The sequence below is a fragment of the Anthonomus grandis genome, chromosome 1, assembly GCF_022605725.1.
Source record: "Anthonomus grandis grandis chromosome 1, icAntGran1.3, whole genome shotgun sequence".
In the NCBI taxonomy this organism is placed as follows: Eukaryota; Metazoa; Arthropoda; class Insecta; order Coleoptera; family Curculionidae; genus Anthonomus; species Anthonomus grandis.
This window is the reverse complement of record NC_065546.1, coordinates 54103482-54130999: the sequence shown is the minus strand read 5'-3', so window position 1 is coordinate 54130999 and position 27518 is coordinate 54103482. Positions and strand designations below refer to the sequence as shown.

General features: G+C 32.6%; 1 protein-coding gene across 1 annotated transcript in view; it reads right to left on the bottom strand.

Moving 5' to 3' along the window:
- Positions 1 to 15497: 15497 nt before the first annotated feature.
- The window catches only part of LOC126737851 (uncharacterized), a 33415-nt gene continuing 21394 nt past the window's right edge, over positions 15498 to 27518 (bottom strand). The window contains exons 10-13 of the mRNA XM_050442922.1: positions 22519 to 22971; positions 16207 to 16431; positions 15767 to 16153; positions 15498 to 15682 (exon numbers count right to left, since the gene is read on the bottom strand). Coding sequence (XP_050298879.1) covers positions 15527 to 15682; positions 15767 to 16153; positions 16207 to 16431; positions 22519 to 22971 — 1221 coding nt within the window. The 3' untranslated portion in view covers positions 15498 to 15526. The remainder of the gene's footprint in view (positions 15683 to 15766; positions 16154 to 16206; positions 16432 to 22518; positions 22972 to 27518) is intronic.

Sequence of the window (27518 nt, the reverse complement as noted above, 5' to 3'; positions counted from 1 at the left end):
TGAGTTTTTATTATTCTACGTTTATGACGACGGTGATTATTGGTGAATATGACAAAACACGTCCCTTGCCCCTGAGCACATGTTCAACTCAATCAAAGTTGTGGTTTACTAATTCTAGTCTTTCAATGTTTTATCTTTAAGACTTGAGAGAAAAAAAAGTGAGTCCATGCGTAATAACTTCTCTGGTAAATAAACTATTATACATATGCTGTTACGGCTTGATAAGGTGAAATCATACATGAGTTCTAATGTTATTATCCCAGTAGATGTCATGTTGAGTCCTAGTATAATGTTCATAAATATTTTCAGGAAATTATTATATGATTTTATATCAGGTTTTTAGACTGTTCACGTATTCCTGTACAAGTAATTTTTCCAGCATTAAGAAACCGAACCCCTTTTATACAGCTGCACAGTGTTTGTACACCATTCAATTTTAAATATATAATCTAAAAATATAATAATAATAATAATAATAATGAAGGTCTTTTTATTTAAGAAAAAAAAATACAATAATTACAAGGTTAATAGTTTAAAGGCGAGATTCAGCGCACAAAGATTCAGATACCTAAATGCCTGTTCTTCCATCTAACCTAATTATCTATACTATACTAAGTTTCAAAATAGGAATAATATAAACGCTATAAATTATAAAGAACACATCAACCAGCAAAAAAAGAAAATGTGACAGCATATATGCCTACACAAGGAAAAAGAAACAAATTCAACACCACAAACAAAACACATCACAAAGCAAAAGATACAGTCTGTTATATGTATGTACAACATCATAATATATAGTCTATTGCATTAATTGTTTTTGTTATCATCATTGGAATAGAGCAAAGAAAGTACAAAAATAAAAAAAAGAAAAAAAAAAGAAACGAAACAACCACTAAATTATGCTTTATTGTTCCTGCAGTAATTTCTTAAAAATGTATTTTTTTAAAGAATATAAGCTAAAAATGTTTTCGGTATTAGTTTGGCAGCTATTTATAATTTTTGAAATTTGATAAGAAAATGATTTTTTATAAGTTTCAGTTGAGTGAAGCGGAGGTGTTAGCCTTCCTCTATACCGGGTATTAATATTGTGAACATCTGTGCGAAATTTTATTACATATAAGTAAGGTGGAGATCTTAAATTAATTATTTTAAAAAAACATTGAAGATGCGTGAAAAATCTTTCTGTTGTGCATAGTCAACCACCTGGTTTCCTTAAGCTTGTGTTTTATGGGGTTGCGCTTTCTTATGCCTTTAGTCTATTAATCTATTAATAAATTAGTATATAAATACCTATTAATCTAAGGCACGCATTTTGGAGTTTCTGAATTCTACTCTCTTCAGCAGTTCTCAAGCATGGGCCATACACTGCATCGCAATGATTAAGCTGTGATAGGACCAGCGAATCACACAGTAGAATTTTTGTTTTTCTATTTAAAACGTAACGATGTGTATAAATATTTTTAAGGTTTAAAAATCCTTTTTGAATACATGAATTTACGTGCTGCGTGAATCGCAGGATCAAACGTCTATCCAGAATCAAACCCAAGCTCTTGCAGTGCTCGACGTGTTTTATAGGCTCGTTATTGCTATGAATTAGGTCCCTATAATACTGTAAAAAACTCTTACGGCTACCCTTGCCCCCAAACAGCATAAATGCTGATTTCATAGAATTTAATTGTAAGCAATGATGTTTTGGAAAACTCGTAAATGCTATCTGCATTTTATTAAAGTCTATCTGACCATATGGAAGAGATATCTGAATTAGGACAAGAAAAAGAAATTGTAAATATACATATTGCTTTTGTTAAATAATCTCAAACTCTATATAGTGCCTAACATTGGAACAATTTTATTAATTATACATGCATTATGTGTCCTCCAATTAGTTTTCATCTAAAAGCTCCGAATATTTAAGGTGTGTTACTTTTTCAATAAGGTAGGAAATTAGAAAGTCTTCCTAAAACCGGTAGGCCTAGGAAAACGACTCCTAGAGTTGACCAGAAGATTAAAGACTTAACTCTTGGAAATCCATTGAAGATAGCAGTGGACATAAAATCTCAATTAGACGAAGTATATGTTAGTGTACATACAATTCGAAGATGCTTAAAAGACAGTGACTTGCCGGCAAGAAACTATCCAAAAAACTGCATTTCGAAGAAGAATCAAACGCTTGAAGTCTGGCGCTTCAATTTGCATACGACCATTTGAACTGGTCAAAAACATATAGTCTTTTTTTCCAATGAAAATAAATTTAATTTATTTTGTTCAGATGGTATTTTATGGATTCGGTGTCCTAAAAATAAATTGAAGTTTTCTTCAGAAACTATTAAACATGGAGGTGAAGTTGTACAAGTTTGAGGTTACTTCTCTGGTATTGAAATGTACCTTATTAACAAAATCAGTATAAATATCTAGAAATATTAAGTAATAATGCGCTGGCATATGCAGAAGAAAAATGGCGGTTTCAACACGACAATTATCGCGACATTTAAAAAAATCATTATTGCTCTTAAGTGGCCAGCCTAAAGTCCTGACCTTAACCCCATAGAGAACTTATGGGATTTAGTTGACATCAAAATTCGTAGTAAACATCCCGAGAAATTTAACAATGAAGTTTAAAGCAGTAGAAGCTGCTTGACACTCTAAACCCAAGGAGATGTTAACGAATCTAATTTGATCTATAAATACTAGATGCCTAGCAGTTGTTTGTATATTATACACTACTACAAAAATATATGTGTACACAATAATATAATTTTCATTTAAATCAGCCATCTTCACTGTAATTACTAAAACTTCTTCAACAATATTATCAAGGTCCCACATCTTTTGCTCTTCTTTAATAACATGGTTTACAGCATTGCTCCAAATTTATTTGGTCCTAGTGTGTCTAGCAATAAAGCTTTTTACTTGAGCCCAAATTAATTCTCTGGGATTTAATTCGCAATGAGGAGGTAGCAAAAGAAGAACAATTATAATATGTTCTTTGGCCATTTTATCAACATGTTTAAATATTGCCTTATCTCTCACTATTGCTGGAAGCTCTGCATGCAACGGCATAATTATCAAAATGTAGTTTTCTTTTTCTCAATCAGCCAATTTTTTATTTCTTCTTTCTCGAACTGAATGAGGGCATTTTTTCCACTATTCTGGAATGATAGCTGGCATTGTGCATAACAATGACCGAATTCTACCACAATATAACTACCTTATTATACGAAGTTTTTATATTGAAGATTCTACCTTATACCACAGAATAAACGATCTCGAGAGATCGTTTATTCTGTGCTTATACCTAGACTGGAATGCTTTGTGACCGCATTTGTCAAAACTTTTAATGTAAAAAGGGCTCTTCTTATTAATATTGTAATAATTACTTATTGATAATACTTGAGACTTGCCTAACTTTGCATTATTATTATAAATAAACTCGACGAGTGAAACTATTCTGGTCTCCTCCAAAAAATGTAACGTCAATGGCTTATTGTCGCTTTATGGTTATCGACCCTTTGTTATGCTATACAATAAGAAATGGAGTAGAATAATAGACATCAATGTAAATAAAGTTATTTTAATTTAACTGCTAAACTACAAAATAAAAAGAAAAAGAAGAGACAAGCAGAATAAATAATACATTGTCATAACAGTTTTGGTTTAATAGGCTTCTTTAAAATCTGTAAAAAAGTCTATATACAGGGTGTCCCAAAATTAGTGGACGAAACGCGAACCCTGTATTCTTTGGTCAAAAATAACCTCACTTTTTCCTATAAACATATATCGGCAAACGCCCCCCAAGGGAGCTACGCCCCTTTTAAAGGGGCACCTGAAGATGGGGAAATATAAAAATTTTAAATTTTGGTATTCTCCCAATTTTGATATGCTGAATTTAGTTGTCATTTCATAATTTTCATTATTTAGTCAGGTGCTTATCATTTAGGGGGTGAGCCTAAAAAAATACTTAAAAAAAAATTGTTTGCAAAGTTTTTGTTTTTTTTTCTTAAAATTTTAAAAATTTAAAGCTTTTTACGTAAAAAAGTACCTCTTGGTCAATAACGCTAGGAATTACCATTTTCGAGAAAAACGCATTTAAAAATAACGCTGCATAGTATTATTAATAACAATTTTTATTAAAACTTAATAGTACGCTTTAAAAGTAGATTGACAAATAAAATTGCAAACAGATAAAAATACTAATTTTTTTGAGGCAAATGTTCAAACAAGTTTCCGTTTTCCTAAATGCATAACCTGGATCTTTTTTGAATATTTTAGGTCGATCTAAGAATTTCAAATCGGTTTTCTCTTATTTGGCCTGCATCTGCGAGAATTCGCCTCTGAAGCTCTTCTGGAGTATCAATTTCGGTGGCATAAATAATATTGCACATATTACCCCAAAGCTAATAATCCAGAGGATTAAGGTCGGGCGATCGTGCAGGCCAGTTTATTGGACCACCTTGGCCTATGCATCTGCCTGTAAAATTATTGTCCAGCCAGTTTCTTACCTGTCGGCTGTAGCGAGCTGGTGCCCCATCGTGCTGAAAAATCATTTCCAGCCGAGTTTGTATGGGAACATCGTCCAGTAAATCTCTGAGATTGTTTTGAAGAAAATTTAAATAATGACGACCAGTTAACCTGTGTGGCAAAATAATTGGGCCTATCAATTTATCTCCTATCAAACCCGCCCATACGTTAAAGGAAAATCTATGCTGAAAGTTAGTTCGTCGAACTACTCTCGGATTCTCGATGCTCCAAAAATGAGTATTACGGCTGTTAAAGCCCTTACTCCTAGAAAAAGTTGCCTCATCTGACCACAACATTTTTTGACGAAGATTTGGGTGATTTAAAATCCAATGACAAAAGTCTACTCGAGCTGGAAAATCTTCTTCTTCTAACTCCTGAACCCTTTTATAATGGAAAGGATGGTATCCTAACATCTTAGTCATTCTTCCAATCTGAAATTTTTTTAAAATATTTTAAATTGCATAGGAAATAAGCCTAAACCTTAGTAAGCCACTAAACATTCCAGTTAGTCGTCAAAAGGATTTGTTTTGGGGTATTTGATGTTTGTGATAAGACTTATCCAAGTAAATAAAGTAAATAATAATAATAATAGTAATTAGAGTATTCTGAAATGAATTTAATGCGATCCGACGATAATAATTAATAACAACACTATTTATACCAATCTCAATTTTCAGTTATAAGTACTTTAAATTTGATTTCTTGGATAAAAAATTAGGTAATAGTAGTAATTTTACTTACGTTTGACTTTGGGATATTGGTAATCTCTTCTAAGGTTCTCAATGATATTTGAGGGTTTTCTTCAATTAAATTCAGTACTTCCCCATAACCATCATTTGCAATTGGTCTTCCTTGCCCTCGAGCACGTTCGAAGGATCCATATTCAAGTAAATTTCTATGAATTCTAACAAAAACTTTCCAATGTAGATGCCTTCTTGCAGGAAACCTCCGCCGATACTCTCGTGCAGCGGCATGTGCGTTTCCATTGCAAAACCCATACATAAAATGAATATCTACTTTTTCACGGGTCGAAAAGTCTTCCATAGTTAAAAAGATATTAACAATTTGAATGCAAAATGACAACTAATCAATTACAACAAATGTTAATGTTATTATGCAGTGTGTCAATTTTATCCAAAGCCTGCTACTAAGTTTTCATAAAAATTGGTAGTGAAAATAATACTATATGCAGCGTTATTTTTAAATGCGTTTTTCTCGAAAATGGTAACTCGTAGAGTTATTGACCAAAAGGTACTTTTTTACGTAAAAAGCTTCAAATTTTTAAAATTTAAAGAAAAAAAAAACAAAAACTTTGCACACAATTTTTTTTAGGTATTTTTTTAGGCTCATCCCCTAAATGATACGCACCTGACTAAATAATGAAAATTATGAAATGACAACTAAATTCAGCATATCAAAATTGGGAGAATACCAAAATTTAAAATTTTTATATTTACCCGTTTCGAAAATAAGTGGAAAAAACCATCTTCAGGTGCCCCCTTTAAAAGTGGCGTAGCTCCCTTGGGGGGCGTTTGCCGATATATGTTTATAGGAAAAAGTGAGGTTATTTTTGACCAAAGAATACAGGGTTCGCGTTTCGTCCACTAATTTTGGGACACCCTGTATTACAACTTTTCAAGTTGGCCCTCATATTAGTGTTGGGACGCTTACATTAAAATAAATTTTGTCTTGGAATCTTAGAACAGTTTACTTTTTGGCGAAAAAAATATTTCATTATAATCGTCATAGATTCTTTGGCCTCAAGTGGGTTTTTACGTCGAAAATATTGTTAAAAGTTTTTTAGTTTCTACCAACTTTCACGTCTCCATTACGGCTGGAATCTTAATAGAATAATATTTTCATTACATAATTAAACTGTCTACAGACGAGAAAAACATTTCATTAAGATCGTCCAGGACTCTTGACTCTGAAATTAAATTTCATAATGAAAACTGATTGGAAAGACCAAGTTTTTATTACGCTTTATTAGAAGTTTTTATTAGTATTTAATAAGAAGATGTTTCCATATTACGTCATCACGACTGTGGACGGAGGGAGGATTAAGGAATTGTTGACGTCGATATTTTTCATTTTAAAAATCTCTTTATTACATATTTAAATAAACAATATTTTAAAATATGTATTTTTCAATAATGACCAATTTCGAACCGGTTTCATATGATCTTTCATGTATATTCATAAAAAGTCAGGTGTATAAATAGTGTTATAAGAACTGTGGTCCTTATCATGCTTTGAAAAAATCCATGAATTCAAAGCTTCATATAAAAACTACAATGAAGTCGAGCAGAAAAAGAGCCGTTAAGGATAAAGAGGATGTTAATACAGATAATTAGAAACAAACGAGTCAATGTGAATCTGAGTACCATGTCCAACACATTTATATCATTAGTGATATTATTGAATGGGTTGAAAGTCCCTTTGAAAAACCTTGATTAGAGACTATCAAAAATAATAAAATTGGTGAAGATGACAAGGGAGAGGGTCAAAAATAGTCTAGAATGATTATAATAATTAATAACGTAATATGGGAACGTTCCCTACGAGAGAAAAGGTATTATCACGCTCATTCATTATTCAACCAACAATTTAGTCGCAGGCTCACATCAATTCCTATGTACATATTTTAATATTGTTTATGAAATATAAAACATTTATAACTTCCAGAAGCTATAAGATATATATATAAGTATACATACTGTAAACCACATAGTAGTAATATTCCAACGCATTTTCATTACGTATAACCTTGTAGCAGTTCTTAAATTACCAATTTATCACATAATGAGGCAATAAAAATACAAAAATTACCGGTGTTATAATAAATAAAACAACAATATATTTTAACAGTTGCACCCTAATTGCTTTTAATCAATAATTACGTTCTAATGAATACTGCGAGCCAAAAATATAGATTATTAAAAAGTTGACTCATATTCAAAAATGTATTCCTATTTATGATTCACTTGAATTGTTTAATTAGATATATGTGGGCGCCTAATAATATTTACGTTATTAACCAGTAACCTTTTCTTGTCCGAAAAAGTTGAGAAACACGTGATATTGATTTATTTGTATGTGAATAAACTTCCGGCTTCCATGTCAAGGTTCAAATCCATCCAGTATACTGATGATACCACCCTTCACAGCTATGGTAAAGATCTTCCAGAACTTCAAGTAGCCGCGGCTTTAACAACTGATAACCTCCAAACATGGTTTGCAGAAAATTATGTACCATCATAGGAAAAAACTGAGCATATGTTTTTTTTTCCTTAAAAAAATATCGACATATTAATCAAGTTAATAAAAACACTCGTTTCTGTCCTCTATCTGTTATGCCAGGTCTCCAAAATAGCTCCTTTTGAAGTTATCCAGACTGCATGTATGATTCTCTTTCATTCAAGGTTATCCTATTGCCTTGTCTTTTGGGGAAAGTGCACAGACTGCCAATAGTCTTTAAAATGCAAAAAACTACAATAGGATCGATATTTTGAGTAATAAAAATCGAACTGACAGTTGTAGACCTTTATTTAAACCAGTACAAATTTGACCACTGCCCATCCTCGTCTGAATTGCGGTTTCTTATTGTTTCCAAAACATCGAATAACCTTGACTTAAAAGAACTTTTAACCAACTTTCAAAAAGCTATTCAACTGACAATTATAATTACTTAACTTTTGACCCAAAAAACCATTCCCATGCTTTTTATTGAAGTTGAAAGATTTAATTTTTTTGTACGTACGTTGTCACACACACCCTGTTTATTATTTTATTATAGTAAATACGCATCTTCATATAAATAACGATTGACTGTACTATTCTTTGAAATGCCTGATAATGTTAATGAAGGCCGTCTTATTCGTATATTCGTATATTGCAAAAGCGTGGTCGTTATTATTGCTGTTTCGTCACATTTCACCTAATCAAAATACGACTCTTATGAGTCATTATCACGCCATATAAAAATCTAATATGTATACGCAAATATTTACAAATTATTTGAATTGATAATGTTGAAATCGTTATTAATAATTTTTTATCCATTAGATTTTAGGCTTTATACTGTAGACTAAGTGAAAAAAAAAATAGTGGCATGAAAACTATTAGAAAAAAAAAATATACCAAAAATTAAAGAAAAAATTCCCGAAAAGAGGCCTGATCCTCTGATAAATCAGACAATAGCAAGCTTAGTGTATTTCTGCTTAATATTCAGTCCTTAAGACACAAAACTAATGATCTACTTCTTTTATTGGAAGAGCTAAATTTTCCAGAAATTGTTTCTATAACTGAACATTGGTTCTGGAACCTGTCTTTATTAAAAATTACACTACAATAGCAAGATTTAACAGAAGTAATTTATTCCATGAAGGTACTATGATAATGTCTACAATCACCGATTTTTCACCAGTGACTAAGTCTGATAACTTATTATCTGAAAAAGTTTTTAAATTTTCCATCTTTCACCATATGACCTGTATATTGTGTTTATAGAACACCTGACGCTGATGTACAGACTTTCTGTCTAAAACTTCTAAGCTTGCTAGAATCCATGCCTCTAAAAAGTAAATTAATTTTGTTTGGCGACCTTAATATTGACTACTCCAGTGTGTGCGTTGCTCAAGAATCTCTTCAGTCTATTTTCGATTCAATGGGTTTTTTAATGCATGTAAATTCACCAACCAGAATAACTAAAAATAGTTCCAGCACCATTGATTATATCGTGTCATCTTTTACTCTGAACTTCGTTGATTGTACTGTTCTCAATTCAGGTTTTTCTGACCATGAAGCTATTTTGGCCAGATTTACTATTGACACTTTAAGCAAAAATAATTTTCGTAAATTAGGCCATATTTTTGGTTCAAGTTCAAGAATCGATGCCAAACAGCTGACTGAGGTCTTATCTCTGATGATATCGATGAAGTTTTCTAGATTTGTAAAGACCTTGTCAAGTATTGCGAATAATTCCTTTCCTTATAGACCCATCAAAATTAAGCATCATAAACCCTGATCCACTAAAGGCTTACGTGTGTCTGCAAGGAACATGCGCTCTTTATTATACCTAAAAAAATTTTCGGACAGCATATTTTTTCATATTTATGTAAGGCTATACAGGAAATTATATCGAAAAGCAATAAAAGCCGCAAAAGATATTTATTATAATAACAGGCTGGCTAATTCTGGTAACGTTGCTGAAGAAACATGGTCTATTGTTAACGAATTAAGAAATAAGCCTTGTTCAACTAGCACTATCCCCTTTTCACCTGAGAATCTCAACGATTACTTTGTAAACGTGGCTGAAAACCTAATGACTACTATAACACCTTCTCATGATCCACTTTCATATCTCTCTAATGAAAACTTACAGAGTGTCTTTTTTACCCCTGTACTAATAACAGAGCTGCAAAGTACAATAAATGAAAAACAGAAACAAATTATCATCTCTTACTCTAAAAATGTTCTCAAATCTGCCTGATAACACCTTAAACCATCTAAGAAACCTAATTAACAAATCATTTCAAAATGGGATCTTTCCTAACTGCCTTAAGACTGCAATAATTATTCCCTTGCATAAAGGTGGAGATAAAGAGCTAGCTTCAAATTATCGTCCAATCGCTCTCCTTCCAACATTATCGAAGATCATAGAAAGATTGGTTAAAAAAAGGCTATTATCATTCCTGTTTAAATATAAAATACCAACTCCCCATCAATTTGGCTTCTTGAGTAATAAATGCACTAATGATGCTATGTTCTCCCTTTTTAACAGTGTTTACTCCAGTATAAACAATCATCATTCAACAGAAACTATTTTCTGTGAATTCTCCAAGGCTTTTGATTGTGTAAACCATACTATCTTGAGCAACAAATTACCGCACTCTGGGGTTCAGAGGAACGCCTCTCAAATTGTTTAAGTCCTATCTTAGCTACAGAAGTCAGCTTGTAAAGGTTGATACGACCATGTCTTGTAGCAGGCCAATAGAATGTGGGGGACCTCCAGGTTCAGTTCTGGGCCCAATTGCATACATGGAGCAATCCGGATGTTGCGGCACTTCATGCAACTATTGCTAAAGACCTTATCAACATTAAATCGTGGTGCGATTCGAATCTTCTCTGCTTAAACATCTCAAAAACTAAAGTCTTATCTTATAAAGGTACTATCCAACCCTTTGTACTTAGCAACACCAGCCTGGACGTTGTTGAATCTGTGAAATTTTTGGGACTTATTATTGTTGACAGCTCTTTGAAGTGGGAATTACATATTGATGTTTTATCCTAAAAAATTAAGTTCAGCTTATTTTGCCATAGGATCAGTTTCCAGGGAATTAAATCTTTCGTCATCAAGAACAGCGTATTATGCCCTTTTTGAGTCCCATCTTCGTTACGCCCTTCCATTCTGCGGCACATGCTGTGCGACTCAGTTTGAGCGCATTTTTAAACTACAAAAGAGAGCGGTTCGCTATTTACTAGGACTTGATAGTCGAGCTCACTGCCAAGAAATGTTTAAAAAATTTAAAATATCAACTCTTCCATCTTTATTCATTCTTTAATCTATTTGCTTGGCTCGCAAGCATATATCAGAAATTCCTAATAGACCATCTCACAGTTATCCACTTCGAAACGCAGAGCATGATCTTTATGTGCCAATCCCAAGCTCAGAATTAATAAAAAGCCCTATTCTTTACGGTGCTAAAAAAATGCATAATCATCTGTCTTCGGAAATTAAATCATTGACATCTTTTCCTCGATTTCGCAATGCTTTGAAATCATATTTACTGGAGAGAGCTTTATATGCAGTAGATGATTTTTTTTTAATTTTTAATATTAATTTTTGAGTATCATGCACGCACTGGCTAATTATTAAATTTTTTATGATGTAGAATAGCAGTATTTTGTATTGCTAAATTTCTATAAAATTTTTTTTGACTTTTTAAACATTGTATTAATGTTTTTGACTGTTTTTGTTACTTTTTTATTTTTACTTTCTTGTTACTATTTTTATTTACTTTTCTATTTTCTTATTTTTTACATTAAGTATAGGAAATTTGACCAGGTACATTTATGTCTTTTGTACCCAGTTTTGTATATATTTATTTAGTACTTGTATTTTGATTTATATATTTCTGTGTTTTGCTTTTTACGTATAGCTTTTTCTACAAAATTTTTAAATTTTTTGACAATAAAGCATATTTGATTGATTGATTGGTTAAATTGGATGACATATATTAGACAAAAGTTCTAATGGCAAAGTTGTAGGTAGTAAGAGAACCTACAACTTTTGTATTTAGCCCTTTCTTACATAACCTTAAAATGCATGTTGAAAAAATTGAAATAGTCAAGTTCTTTATTTTTATCTTTTACAAACAAATTTTCTTGTCAAAATGTGGTGAAATTTTAACATTTTTTATCCCAAATAAACTGTAAATTTTTTTTACCTTTTTTGGTCTTAATATTAAAAAAGTAGGGGGGACCGGGGACAATTATTGAAACAATTTTAGAGAAAATCATATTAACAGCTAAAAAAATTTTTACAAGGACATTTATTAATTCCTTGTATATTTTAAATCAGGTTATTTTACTTATTATATAATGCCTGTAAGATATTGAAGGAAACATATAGCCTTGTATATTGTTTCAATTGTCCCGGAGACGAGGACAGTTTAAACACATACCAGGGACAGTTGAAACACCATTAAGAATAAACAAAATATTTATTTTAATACTGAAATAACATTCAATTTAGAAATACGAAGAAAAAAACATTGATACATATAATTTTTACAGTTAAATAAAACCAAATTTTTTATTCAAAAGTTTTAAACAACATAATAATTATTATCCTAATGCTGAAATAAAGATAAATTAGCAAAGTAGAATATTTATTCTGACATGCAGTTATGACAGATATACAAATCTTCTTGACGAGTGCATTCTACATGTGACCATTGGTGGCAATCAATAGATTGCATGTATTTTTTGGATCACCAATTTTTTTTTCACTTTCTTCTTTTTTTTTTGCTTTATATTCTTGTTGAATAGCATCTTTTTCTGGTGTGTCCGTATAAATGGTGGATTTTGTACTTTTGCGTTTCCCTGTAGTTTTCCGAGAAAGAGCTTTTGGTAACGGCCTTATTAGCTCAGGTGAGAACACATCCAAAGAGAGGTTAGACGCTGACTGGACACTTGTAGATGCAACTGGAGGCGGGGTGCTTGGTGGCTCTAACGAAACAGTTCCGCTCGTTGACGCTCTTGGAGAGTTAGAATTTACTAATTTTGGAAAAGAATCAGTGCTGCTTAAATCTTTATTCTCTCTTGAACCTACTGCCTGGACTTTTTGGGGGATATTTAACTGCAAATTTTCGGGAGCAGGTCTGTCAGTTACATATGATGGAGCAAAATCTAAAGCCGTAAAAATATCTCGATTAAACGGCCATATACCAGTGCACTGAAATCCAGCAACAATATTAGATTGTGTTAAAACCATAGAGGCTCTGTTTAACGATGCTGGGGATGTCATAAATTGTCATCGTTTTGCCTGGGCTGTTTCTCATCCAAGAATCGCAAGTTGAATTTACAGCTTTTTTTAAATAGGCCATAAATCGATCAATCCAAAGGTTGTAGTTTATGTGAACAGTGTGGGGGAAATGAGAGGACAACAATGCCGTTTTCTTTGCAAAAGTCCAAGCATGGTATGCTTACATGAGATTGATGGTTATCTATTAAAAGCAAAACTTTATTTTCAATTGAACTGTTGGTATGTTTTTGAAAGTGTCTTAAGTATAGCAAGAATATTCATCTTCTTGCATCCATCCACTAGCATTTCTTTCTCCAATGCACCCAGGTGGACCGTGACGAACGAAATGATCCTGATATCTTGATCTTGGAAAGATAAAGATTGGTGGGATGCTAGTTCCAATTGCATTTACCGCTATTGCCACTGTACACTTTTCTGCTACGATTTTAGCAGGTTTTTGTACAGTCGTAAAACCGGTTTCGTCTATATTATAAATGTCCTTCTCTTGGAATTTATATCTGTCTATTACCATGACAAGATTGTCAAATAAAAGTACATTTGTTGGGTTAAAACTGGTCGCTCTTGAAAGGCTTGTAGCCCAGATTACGTTTTATAAACCCGGAAAACCAATCTTCTCCTGCCAATGAGTTTTTAGTCCATGTATTTGGCATATTCAATTAATATTTTACGGCTATTTGGTAGGCCAGTCTACGTATTTCTTTTGGCGATAGACCGTAAAATATTTGAGATGCCTTTATTATGTATTTAACAATGGATTTTTCCTGCTCAACGTTAAATACTCGTCGTACGCACCTATATCCCATTGTTATAGTTTCAGTGGACCCTTGTTCAATAGATTCTTTCTTTTTCGTAATAAATCTGCCTAATGTAACATGATTCAGTTCAAACAAATCTGCCGCAGACCTTACGGATGCTCCATTTTCAATAACCTCCCTATACGCATTTTCGTAAACCAAGTTGGATTTGGTACCTCTATTTGTTTTCCTGAGACTTTCACGTGGCATTCTATAACAAAATAATAGCCCTCAGAGAGTTTGTTACAGTCAGTTAATCAGTTTACGCAAAAATAATACCAAAAGCCTTCTATATATTATGTTTCAACCGTCCCCGTAAAATTATTTACATCTTGTTTCAATTGTCCCCTTCAGGTTTTTTTTTGGAAAAAATATAATTTTTCTTTAAACTCTTTAATGAAAATTAACAAGTTTAGGCTGCTAAACCTAAGCAAAAACATAAAAAAAATGATTAAAAACAAAAAAGTGGTGTACTTACACTTAAATTTCTTATTTCCACACTTTTTAGATGAAACGTAAAAATTACTTTGTTGACATAAAATAAGAGAGCCGAACACACCCACTTTGCTCAACTGCTAGTTTCACACCATAGATAAACAGTTTATAGGGGTTAATAACAGTTTATAGGTGTTGTTTCACACTGTCGAGCAGAAATGTGGAATTAGTCAAACGTTGTGAGGCTGCGTACACGAGTTTTTACCTTCGGGTCTAAAAAAAAATGGCGACTGTTTCAACCGTCCCCTGTTTCAATTGTTTCCGGTCTCCCCTATCCTAAGTTTCAATCGAAAATTCTCCCGCGAGAATATCTGATTTTGTAAAAAATACAGTAACTTTCCTTAGAAAGTGAATCCATATACTTTTTTTTAATCATTAGGTATCTACAATTTTAAGCAAATTTGTATCAAACGAGTAAAACAACAAACAAAATATTAAAAAAGTTAATGAAAAAATTGTAGTAATAACCATTTTCCTGTAAAGAAGCAGAAAAATATACGGATGCTGACATAATTAAATCTGTATAGAAATTCCTAGATAGATAGATAATAGAGAGATAGATATAGAGATATTAAGTTGCTGTCATTGTTGTGGATTAAGATATTAACTTTTGGTCGTCTTAAATGAATTAAGGTCAAATAATCATGGCATTTATTTTCTTTCTTTCTTCTTTCATTTATTTTCTTAAGCCAAATTCTGAAAATATAATTTTTTAAATCTTAAATTTGTAATTTCAAGATTATTATTTTTCATCACGTCTAATAGTTTCAAATATGAATCCTTTAAAAATATTGTTGCATTATTTTTATGATTGCGATGCAACATCCGGATTTACCGGAAAAGGAAAGACAAGTACCGCAATTTGATTACTAAACAATGAAAAATTGGCAAATACTTTTTTTATAAAAAAGATGTAAAGAAGATATTGGAAAAAATGCGTTGTAATTAATCAAATTAGATATTTGTTAAATGTAGGATTAATAATATAACACTGAATCAATTAAATCATCTTTTAAATTACATTTTTCTTGATTAATTTAGTCGATAATAAAATACCCCCATAATTCTAATCATATTACTCTAATTGGATTAGTATACATTCTTTCCTAGGAACAGGTAGCAAAAAAGAAAAACCTCCAAAAAAAAAACAAAATATATTTTCTTGCGTCTAAACTCTCCCGCTGAACATGTAAAACTTCTTGTAATGGCTATACATAATTTTAAACATTTCAGTCGACGCGTCCGATAGCACCCGCATCAAGTAAGAGACCGCATGATGGTCACAGAGGGACATTAAGCTGTACACACAATTATTCAAATGAAGCTAAAAAAAAACAGCATTTTTTAACTTAAGTAAAAAAAATATTGCGGCAGTATATAGCAGGCAGGATTTTTTTTTTAAATTTACCTTAACGTTCGGATACAAATTAATTTGCTCGTATCTCTCCAATATGTCGGCTATCAAGAAAACCGCTATCCTGCCCATATCCTTTTTGCAACCGACCAAATTTTTGGTGAGTTTCTCCAAATGATGTGCACAATCGGTGGCTTTATTAAAATCTAAGCTCCCGGGATGATCCGAGTTACTTTTTATAGTCAGAGACTTGAGAAGGACCCTGTATTGTTGCAAAAAAGCGGGCAATCGGTCCATTACGATGGCGTTCCGATGCTTCAGGAGGGATTCCAAGATGGTGATGGATTGTGCGAAAACTTCTTCAAAGTTTTCTTGTTCGTGCCGCATTAAAATCGATGGGGTCCTGATGAACATGTCAATCAGTGGTGGGGAAATGAGAAACTAAAATAAAGTATTTTTTATTAATATGTTATGTGAGTGATGTGTATACATACCCTCTGGGCTTGTATAATGCTTTGTTCTAAATTAATGGCGTTTTTAAACAATCCTTGCTGGTACTTCGTGGTTTTTAAGGTCCCGAGTAGTTGGTACATCAGTTTCTCCAAAACGTCTTGCCAAATTTTCATTTTTATGGCGTTTACGTCACAGGAGAGGATCGATTCCCAGGTTTTCAGTTGCTTGGATAGGAGTGAGTGGTTTTGGCTGATTATGTTTTGATTCTAAAATTTGTTTTTTAGCAAGATTGTGTCTAAAATTGGGATTTTTGTGAGGGTTGGTTGGAGACAGAGGCTAAAGTTAGGAAGCGTTGAAAATATTTGTAGGTTTAAGAGATTTTTATAGAAGAAATCTTTTTTTTATAACTTTCATAAATTTTACACATTTTTAATTGGGATTGATATAAAGGATGTTGTAACTTTAATACAATTATAATGATAAGTAAATTTTGGTTTGGTGGTGGAGCGTGTGCAGTGGGTGGTGAGAGGGACATCCGGGATTTTGATGACAGAAATGGATAATTTCGAATTTTTGTATGCAAATGTACAGGGAACATTTACAAAAGATTGAAAAAAATTAAGACATTAAGATGTGCTATTGCGAATCGATTATATAATCGTAAGGTGGTCCTTATTTGTCATATTTTTTTCTATTATTATTGTGTTGTAACTATAACTCTATATCTTGAGGACAAGTAAAAAAGTTTTGAATTTGAATTTAGAGCAGTTAGTGGATTATCAAAAAATTAAATTTTCACCCAAAAACCCAGCTGAGACCCAAAGAAAGCCTTTTATAATGATCGTAATGAAATGTTTTCTCTCATCTATAATGAGGTTTAGTACGTAAATTACGCAATAAAAATGTCCGCCGTAGAAACTCAAAAAGAGGACTTTTGACGCAATTTCCTACATAAAAACTCAGATTAGACCCAAAATCAATGTTTTCTGTCAATGTAAAATTAATATTTCACGACAATAATAAATATTTTACGATTAATAGACAGTACGCATTAAATACCTATAAAAAAAACATTTCATTACGATTTAAAGTGTAATGAAAACATAAAATGCGGTTGAAATTCAAAAAGTGGTTTAATGTGGAAACTCAGATTCAACCCAAAAATCTTCGGCGATGGTAATGAAATGTTACGTCTATAGAGCATCCAAATACGTACAAAAAATTATATTTCATTATTATCTAAACTGCAATAAAACCGAAAAATGTGATAGAGAATACAAAAATTAACTTTTGACTCATTTTCTTTCATAAAAATTCATTTCACATCGAAAAGCCTAAAAAATTCATCAAAATCGGCGGAAAAACTTAAGCATTCTCTAAACTTAAAATTAATAGACCCATGGACAACTTGGTAAAAAAACCATATTTACTTTACCTTTTAAGGTGGAATTCACCTAATCAACACCTGGTTACTTTTTCTTCTTTCCCAGATCATTACCTATCCTTTGGCAAGGTCATAAAGAAAGAAAGTTGAAATAAATAGACATACACTACCGCTCAAAAGTATTTGCCCACCAAGTATTCTTTTTAATATTTTAAATTAGATACAAAAACCTTATCTTTATACCTATATTTAAATTGTATCACTTTTGTAAATTGCATATATGCTTAAACCGCATACCTATCAACTATGGTTCGTTGAAAAACACTGAGGATTTAAAAATAGTCTTGCAAATAACAAACAATGTAGTGAAAATATGCACTTCTTCTAAAAAACTAATCTGTATCCGATGAAATTTGAAACATTTAATGGTGTTTAGTCTTCAAGAATTAATTTTGTGTAACATTGGTAAATAATTTCGCTTGCTTATTGACGATTGTCACCGTTTCGCTGCTGGTTTTTCAACATTCTTTAAAATGGCTAAAACGAAAGAGTTATCGGTAGAAACAAATAGCATTATCTATCATTGGACTTCATAAGGCTGGAAAGACTAACCGTCAAATTTCGACGGATTTGGGAATTCCACGGCGGACTGTCGATTATAATGTTAGGAAATTCACCAGAGAAGGGACTATTAGCAACAAACCTCGATCGGGAAGGTCAAAGGCAACAAGTTCAAAGGAGGATTTAAATATTATAATTACAAGCAAACGCAATAGACGCCTTACCGCCCTTGAAATCACAGCAACAATCAACAAGGAGCGTAAAAAAGCGGTCAGTGTTTCGACAGCAAAACGGCGACTTTATAATGCGGGTCTTAAAGAACATTTAGCTAAATCAAAACCGCTACTGAAGGATGTTAATAAGAAGAAAAAACTTGAGTGGGCCCAATCACACAAAGAATGGACCATTGATGACTGGAAGAAAGTTCTCTGGAGTGACAAGTCGAAATTCGAGGTTTTTGGAACGAAGAGGCGAGTTTTTGTTCGCCGTTATGCCAATGAAAGGGTCGCTGAGAACTGTACGGTGGCCTCAGTTAAACACGGTGGTGGTTCGGTGTATGTGGGGTTGTTTCGGAGGATCTGCAGTGGGCGATCTAATTAGAATAGAGGGAATTCTTCGAAAAGAGGGTTACAAAACAGTTTTATGTGACAATGTACCCAAGCACACGTCGAAATTGTGCAAGCAATATTTAAGTCAATTACAAAGGCAACATCTTCTGAAAGTTATGGTATGACCCCCACAATCACCGGACCTCAATCCTATCGAATTACTGTGGGATGAACTGGATAGACAAGTGCGAAAATCATGCCCCACATCAAAAGAAGACTTGTGGAGGATCATCCAAGAAGAGTGGCACAAGATACCTCAGGAAACTTTGGACAAATCAATTAGAAGACTACCGAAACTCTGTGAAGCTGTTATTAAAAATCGAGGCGGACATGTAGATGAATCCAAAATTTGATTTTCTTAAATTTAATTAATTGACAAATGTATTGCTTATATTCATTTTGTTATAAATAAACCGTTTCATAAGAATAACTAATGGGTTTATTATTTTTGGTTATAACTTTAAAACAGTCATATGTGGGCAAATACTTTTGAGCGGAAGTGTATAATATAAGTCACAAGTTGATGTAATATACACAGATATGGAAAAAGCCTTTGACAGAGTAAGACATTGTGTAATTCTAGAATCTTTAAAAAATCTAGATGTTCCGTCATATCTCATACTACTGATTCAATCATATTTGAGGTTGAGGTTTCAATACGTGGAGATTAGAGGGTGTAAATCTGTTGTAAATAAAAGTACTTCGGGAGTTCCACAGGGATCTAATCTGGGCCCTCTTCTCTTCTTGACTACCATAAATGGGATCGTTTCCAATCTTAGGCACGCCAAGGGTGTAGTTTTTGCAGATGATTTCAAATGTTATTATTTCATTAATTCAACTGAAACGTAGCGACCTGGTGTGAGGCAAGTTCTTTTAATTTAAATCTAAGCAAATGTACCTGTATGTCTTTCACTCTAAATAAGAACCTATTTCAATATGACTACACTTATAACAACAACAAAATAAAGAGGGTTGAGGAACAAAAGGATTTGGGTGTGCCAAAATTGAGAGTGCTCAAAGGATTGCAGGTTTTGTTGCAAGAAATATAAAAAACTTTGACATTGAATTATCTCTGCATCTTTTTGACAGTTTGGTGGTGCCAATGTTGGAATATGCATCAGTCATCTTGTCTCCTCAGTACGAGACATGAATTTCTACGATCGAAAGAGTGCAAAGAAAATTCTTGAAGTGTCTTTATTTCAGACAATATGGTGTTTACTTGAAAAGAGAAGGGAACAAGTATTTCTTTGCACTATATTTAAGTTGCTCAAGGGGATATGGACACTAACATCTAAGCGAAGTGGGAACTTTGATCCCGAATGTGAATCGGGTCCGAATGAAGTTACGACATACGATACGTGCCGTTTCTCTATTCCTTCCATTCGTTCGTTATTTAGGAAGGCGGTAAACACAGCACACAGCACCGCGTGCGGGTGAAAATAACATAACCTAAAAACCTGAAATAAAAGTTTATATTTATACATGATTCAACACAGAATCAGTATGAGCTGCCGTGGCGCAGAGGTTTGCACTTCGTCTATGATTCAGTTCAGGGCTTACTGAATCATATCCCGTGATGCTCTATTTTTTTTTTTTAAGTAATTATTGGATGTAAAGAAATAAAACTGTTTTTTCCTCTGCTTTTTAGTACACTTACCTTACCTATCTCTGGATAATATTTTTTATTGGCTACCTGTTTATTTTTTGTTTATCAAACCGTGAGCTTTATTTTCTACTTCGACTTTGTTATGCAATTAAGTGTAATAATATCACCAATTATAAAAAACATTTTCAAAAAACATCAAATCATTAAAATTTTAATTAAAAAATTCGGGATCTACCCTATACCTATAAATTTTGAAAATGCAACCCACTAATAACGTCAGCATAGAAAACAATATAGGAGGGTGTAACTTAAGAAAAATTTGATAAATTAAAGACCTTTTTTTCTCAAAAAAATTTTTGGACACTTAAATTAGACTTTTCATTTGCACTGAATTTTTTTTTAGTTATTAATTAATTAATTACAGGAGTTAGCAGCTATAAATTTGGATAATACAGTAAATGAATCGACTGGCATTTATAATAAGCTATTTCCAAAAATCTGCCCCACTTAATTATCCTTAAAATTATACCCCATACCTTTAAATCTACGGTACCTTTTTTTCTTTAAAAAAAAACTCGGCCGAAAATGTAACGGACGAACGCGTACGTCAGTCTTTTTCTTAAAGAAAAATAAAGCTATTTAATTTACTAAATTTATTCTTGAGATAAGTGATACGATAGTTACAGTATTAAATTAATACCTATTGGTTTAAAATTGACATTACCCTTATATGAGAATCATCAATTTAGTAAAGTAAAAAGCATTTTAAATCGACAGTATGTTTTTTGAATTTCGCGCCATTTGCCTGAGTGGATCGCCGATCGGTTACATTCGGGATCAAGGTTCCCACTCTCCCTAGACGTTAGTGATATGTACTGTCCTGATATTCTCCGCCAGTTGCCTTTTGCGATAAATAGAAGCGGTTCTAGAGCTCCAAAAATGTTTTATCCAAATTTACCGAGAACAAATCTTTACAAGACTTCTCATGTATATAAAATAAGTTGTATCTTTTACCAGTATTGGTCTGAAATTGACATTGATATGATAAATTTAAAAAAATAATTAACCAGAAATTATATAGCACCAACTAAATAACTTGTAAAATGGCCATTGTTAAATAATAATGTATTTACTGCTATCTATAGACTATAGACCTAAGTTTATATTTTTTACTGTATTATTATAGTAGATATAAATGGAGATCAAGTAGATTTTGTTTCTGAAATTAAATACTTGGAAATAATTATTGATCCACAGTTGAACTTTTCATTGCACATAGATTATGTTTGTAAAAAAATTAGGTAAAAAAAAAATTAATTTTTGTTTCGTATTTCAACTTGTTTGTCACTATGATCTAAAAAGTTAGTATTGACCACTATTATATTGGCTCATTTTAATTATTGTTTAGCTTTACCAATATCTTGTACCCAAGAAAACATAAATAGGCTAAGGCTTCAATTACAGCAAAATAAAGCTATGAGGATTATGTTGAACTGTCGTAAATAGACACCAATTGAATCTATGCTTTCGACATTAAATTGGTTTTCTGTAGGAAAAAATATTAAAAAGACAAATTTAACATTAATTTTTAAGATCGAACATCGTTTTTTACCTAACTATTTAGCGACGTTTTAGTAAAGAAGAGAACATTTCTATCAATACAATATTCGGTCAAAGCAGAACTACAATATTCAACATGTTAAAACCATTGATTTACAAAAATCACTGTTTTTTTGGAATGGAATTCCGCCTGTTTAACAACCTACCAGTAAATATTAAAGAAGCAACATCACTGAATATGTTTTTAATTTTTTAAAGAATCAATTATAATTTAATTTTAAGCAATTTATTATGTTACACACATGTGGAATGAAATGTTTGTTATATGTACTAGCCAGGTGCTAAATAAAGGATATGATTATTATTGTATTTAGCTCGTTCGTGTATGTTTCCTCTTATTTAGATAGATGTCTGTAAATGGCATTAGCTGTTGATACCTTTATGAATAAATAAATAAATAAATAAATAATTGTCATATAATCCATACTCCCTTGCAAATTTCAGACCATACCCAATTGACGACCTATGAACCACTTAAATAACTTCTTATTTAGTGCTACGCTTAAGAACATTCTAAGAAAGTTTCTCATGTGTTTAATGACACCCTATCTCAAAAACTACCAAGTAAACTTACGGTTAAATCAAACAAATCCGTAAACAGTTGCTCAAACTGCTCGTTGGGTATAAAAGTAACCACCAGTTTAACCAGAAAAGCATTTTCCTCCTCGGTCATCCCGATCCTCTTACAGCAATTCCACACCTTTAAAACGATATCCGTATCGATATGTTTGATTTGCGATTTGTTTTGTAGCACCACGGTGAACAACGAGGTGCATCCGGCTCTGTTTTCATCCGAAACGTTATTGAAACAATGGTCCAGGTACACGTCCAGTTTGTTTAATAGTTTTTTTAGGTTATCATCTGATTCTTTCTCTGGCGTTGCCAGAAAGTGTCTCAGGCAGGTGGCGTAAGCCTCCACTAGTAACTGGTTCGATTTGCACACTAATTTTAACATTTTTGCGAGAATTTTGTCTTTGTAACTGTTTGATTGTTCTTTGCTTGATGGGTCCATTTTGGATTTTTTCACCTGGAAGGAAAAGTTGTTAGGCTTTGGGCTGAGTTTTGTAAGGCAACTATAGTAATGTAATAGGAATTAGTCAATATATCCTTGGACAGTTTACAATACCCCAAGAATGTATTCTGAAATCCCTGGACTTCCTATTTGATACTTAAAGTAAGCACTCACTTCAAAGTTCAATATTTCAAAAACTATTTAAAGCACTGTTATAAAATAACATATTTACTGCAGTATGCTCGTCTACAAATATTATAAAGGGTCCAAGTTTATTCAAGCACTCAATTGGACCTTTTTGTGATTTAGTAATTAAAAATGGTAATCGACACCCAAAGTGCCATGCATCCACTTCAAAAACTAATATCTCAAAACCGAATTGAAGCATTCTCATAAAAAAAAGCATAATATTCTCCGAAGTAACCTTTACAAATGCTATGGAAGGTTCAAGCCTACTGTACCAATAACTTGAGAAATATCGAGCTAATAACTTATGTTGTATTTAAATCAATTGCGCATTGATAATACTCGACCTAAAATTCCATCGATATAGATATCTAGGTTAAACATTAAAAATTGAAGTGAATATTTGCATTCAAAGGAACTAAAATAAGTTTTTCGAATTTATAGTAAGAAATGCATTTAGAAAAAAATTGTATTCGGGGGAGTTCAGATATGAGTTCAAGTTGCCTAGGTTCAATGTTTGAATAATATTGTGAACGTATAACTTATAATTATACAAAGAGAGCATGGATGTATCCAATTTCAATATCTGCCTCACAAAACTACTTGACGTATTTTTATGACAAAAAACTCTCTAAAACGTTCTTTACAATTCCTTTCAAACCTATCCCACCAATAGTTTCTAAAATATCGAATAGTGACAAGAAAATAACGATCGACCCTGAAAGTAAGCACCCACTTTAAATTTTAATGTCAAAAAAACTACTTGAGGCATATTAATGGAACAAAAACCATAATTTTCACTGAAAATAGTGTTGGGGGTTCAAGTCTGTCCACCAATAATTTAACCAAAAATGACGAACTGCGTTCAAGGTAAGTATTCACTTCAAATTCCAGTATCTCCAAAACTACTTAACGTATTCTAATGAAACAAAAAGCATAATATTCTCGGGAGCCTTCGTAACAAATGCTTTTGAAAGCCCAGGTTTCCCTCATCAACCAGCTTCTTGTGTAGTAGTGACCAAAAATGCTTATCGACACTCAAAGTGAGGATCTGCTACATAGTCCAATACCTCCAAAACTATTTGACGTATTCTCATGAAACAAAAAGCATAATTACAACTGAATTACGCTCTAAAAACTGTCGAGTATCCAAGCCTGTCCCCCAATTATTTTCGAAATATCGAACTTTTTGCGCTATAGTAACCAAAAATGATAATCGACACCTCCATTTCAAAGTTTATTATCTTAAGAACTACTTGAAGTATTCTGATGAAATAAAAAGCAAAATATTCACTGAAATGTTCTTTACAAATGCCATTGGGGTTCAAGCCTGTCCTACCAATAATTTCCGAAATATTGAACTTTTTGTGTAGAAATAAGTAAAAATGCTTATCGAAACTCAAAGTAAGCATCTGCTTCATAGTCTTATATCCCCAAAACTAGTTGACGTATTCTCATGAAACAAAAAGCATAATTACAACTGAATTACGCTTTAAGAACTGTTAAGTATCCCAAGCCTGCCCCCCAATTATTTCCGAAATATCGAATTTTTTTGGTAGTAGTGACCAAAAAATTACGATCGACAATCAAGATAATAAACCCTATTAAGTCTTTAAAGTTCAATGTCCCCCGAAACTATTTGACGTATTCTCAGGAAGCAAAACGTATAATATTCTCCAAAGCTTCGTTAAAAACTGCTATTCAAGATTCAAGTCTGTCATACCAGTAATTAAAGAAATATCGAGCTTTTTATGTACTAATGATAATCGAAAAATGATAACGGACGCGCAAGTAAAGCACCCATTTCAAAGTCCAATATCTCAAAAACTACTTGATATATTCTTATAAAACAAAAAGCATAGTAGTGCGGAAGCCCGTGTACAAGACATGTACACATGTGGTACAAGTTGGAAGTAACTTAAACTTGTTGATGACATTCCATTGGATGATGAATCGACCGTCACCTGGCCAGGTTGCGTTGCGTAGGATTGCTAAGGTATTACAAAAACGTAAAAAAAAAAATATGAGAACCATTTGATACAGGTTGACACTCATATGAGCGTAAGTTTATGTTATAAATTAACATATAAAGTCGTCAGCTGGCCAATCAAACCCATTAAAAATCACGAAAATTTGGAATCATTTGATACAAATTGAAACTTTTGTGGATATTAGTATTCATACTACTATTCACAAAAAAACATCGTCAGCTGCGTGTATGTTGTTGCGAAAGTCGTCAGCTGATGCGGAGAAGGTGCTAAGCGCTCGATCATCGCGCGCTTGCTTGCATACATCAACTGACGATGTTTACATTATAATACAATCAGCTGACGATAAAATACTATTTTGAATTTCAGTATTGCAGTTCCGAAAAAAAAAAGTTGCCATTGCCGGCAAGTTAGTGGAAGTTCGCATGGAGCGAGATTTATTTGGACAATTACTTAGATTAGGTTTGCAACAGAAATTAGATATTGAAAAAATTCTGCCGTACCCATTGACACCGATTTCATTGGCTTTCTGTCATGTAGGAGGTGTTTTATGCATAACCGAAAAATCAGCGATGTTGAAAATTTTTAACAAGGAAACTGAACATACCGAACCAGAAAATTACGACGTCATAATTTACGATGCGTTTTTTATTTTAAATAGCATGAAAGATGTGCCGAATAATTTTGGCAATATTGTTAAAAAATTATTACAAATAATAACTGCAACTACAGCATCAACTATTATCATTGTGTTTGACAAATACAACAGTCCGTCGATAAAAGATCAAGAACATGAGCTTCGAGGTACAAGTCGATTGCAGAATTTTCAAATAAGAGGTCCGGATCAAGTGCGCCCATCCGAATTTTCAAAAGAGATGAAGAACATCAATTTTAAAGAAGCTTTAATAAATTTTTTCGGAACGTATTGGAAAAGCAACAACATGGCTCCATACTTGGGTAATAAAAAATTGTATTTTAGTACTGAATAATGTTATTGTTACAGCGTTATAAATGGATATATGGTTCAAACGACAGTGGAAAGTTGGTCATGTCCTGCTCATGAAGAGGCTGACACCAAAATAATTTTTCATATTTGCCAGCTCGCCGAAAACACTAAAGTGGTAGTCAGGTGTTCAGATACTGACATCCCAATAATTATGCTGGGAAATATGCAAAATATAAATAACAATGTTCAAGTGTGGATGAAAATGGGTACAGGAAATAAAATAAAATTTTATGATATTAACGCATTATATAATGCATTGGGTGTCCAGTTGAGCCTCGCCCTGCCAGCTTTCTATGCTTTTACAGGGTGCGACTATAATCCTGCATTTTTCAAAAAGGGTAAAACGAGACCGTTCACACTATTAAGAAAAAATCAAAATTATATAGAAGCTTTCAACCGCATGAACGGATTTTCGAGTGATCTAGAGGAACTTGTTAGCATGATTGAAAATTATGTTTGTGCTATATATGGTTTTAAGACTATAAAGACTGTTAACGAAGCCCATGTAGCGTTGTATTTTAAAGTATATAAAATGAGCAAGGATGGAAATGAATTTCGATTACCGGAAAAAAATTTCAACGCTTCACTTTTGCCACCGTCGCAATCGGAACTTGTACAGCACATATTGAGAACAATATATATTTCCAAAATTTGGAGTAACGCACACAAGCAAGTGCCATCCTCATTAGATTACTTGGAGCACGGCTGGCAGCTCGAGGGAGGAAAATTAGTTTGCAAATGGTTTGATGGCGATCAGTTACCTCAAAATGTAAAAATGATTACTCAGGAAGCTGAAAACAATACAAGTATTTATTGATCTTAGATTGTTTATTTAATTTCAATCGTTATTAATATAAATTGTTCTAAAAATAATTAATAATTTTTAGAAGAGAATGAACAAGTGGACAATGACCTGGCATCTGTTGAACTTGAAGAAAGCGATGAATCGGATGAAGACGATAATATTTCAGAGAGTGAATAAAAAAAAAATTATGAAGTGATATTTTATAGAGTTGTGTTAACAATAATTTTTTTCATAAATGATAATAAATGTTTTCATTCATAAATATTGTTTTTAAATTAAAATTTAGTGCTGAAAAAGTTTTTTACACTGAGATTATAATTCATGCGATCTGTCTTTTTAAATATCAGATATATAATAAGAACCGTTTGATACAGTGTGAGACTTTTGTGGGTGTTAATATTTATATTAATATACCTGAAAAACATCGTCAGCTGCTTGTATTATAATCACAGATTTACAGAATATTCTGTAAACATCGTCAGTTGATGTACGCAAGCAAGCGCGCGATGGTCGAGCGCTTAGCACCTTCTTCGCATCAGCTGACGACTTTCGCAACAACATACACGCAGCTGACGAT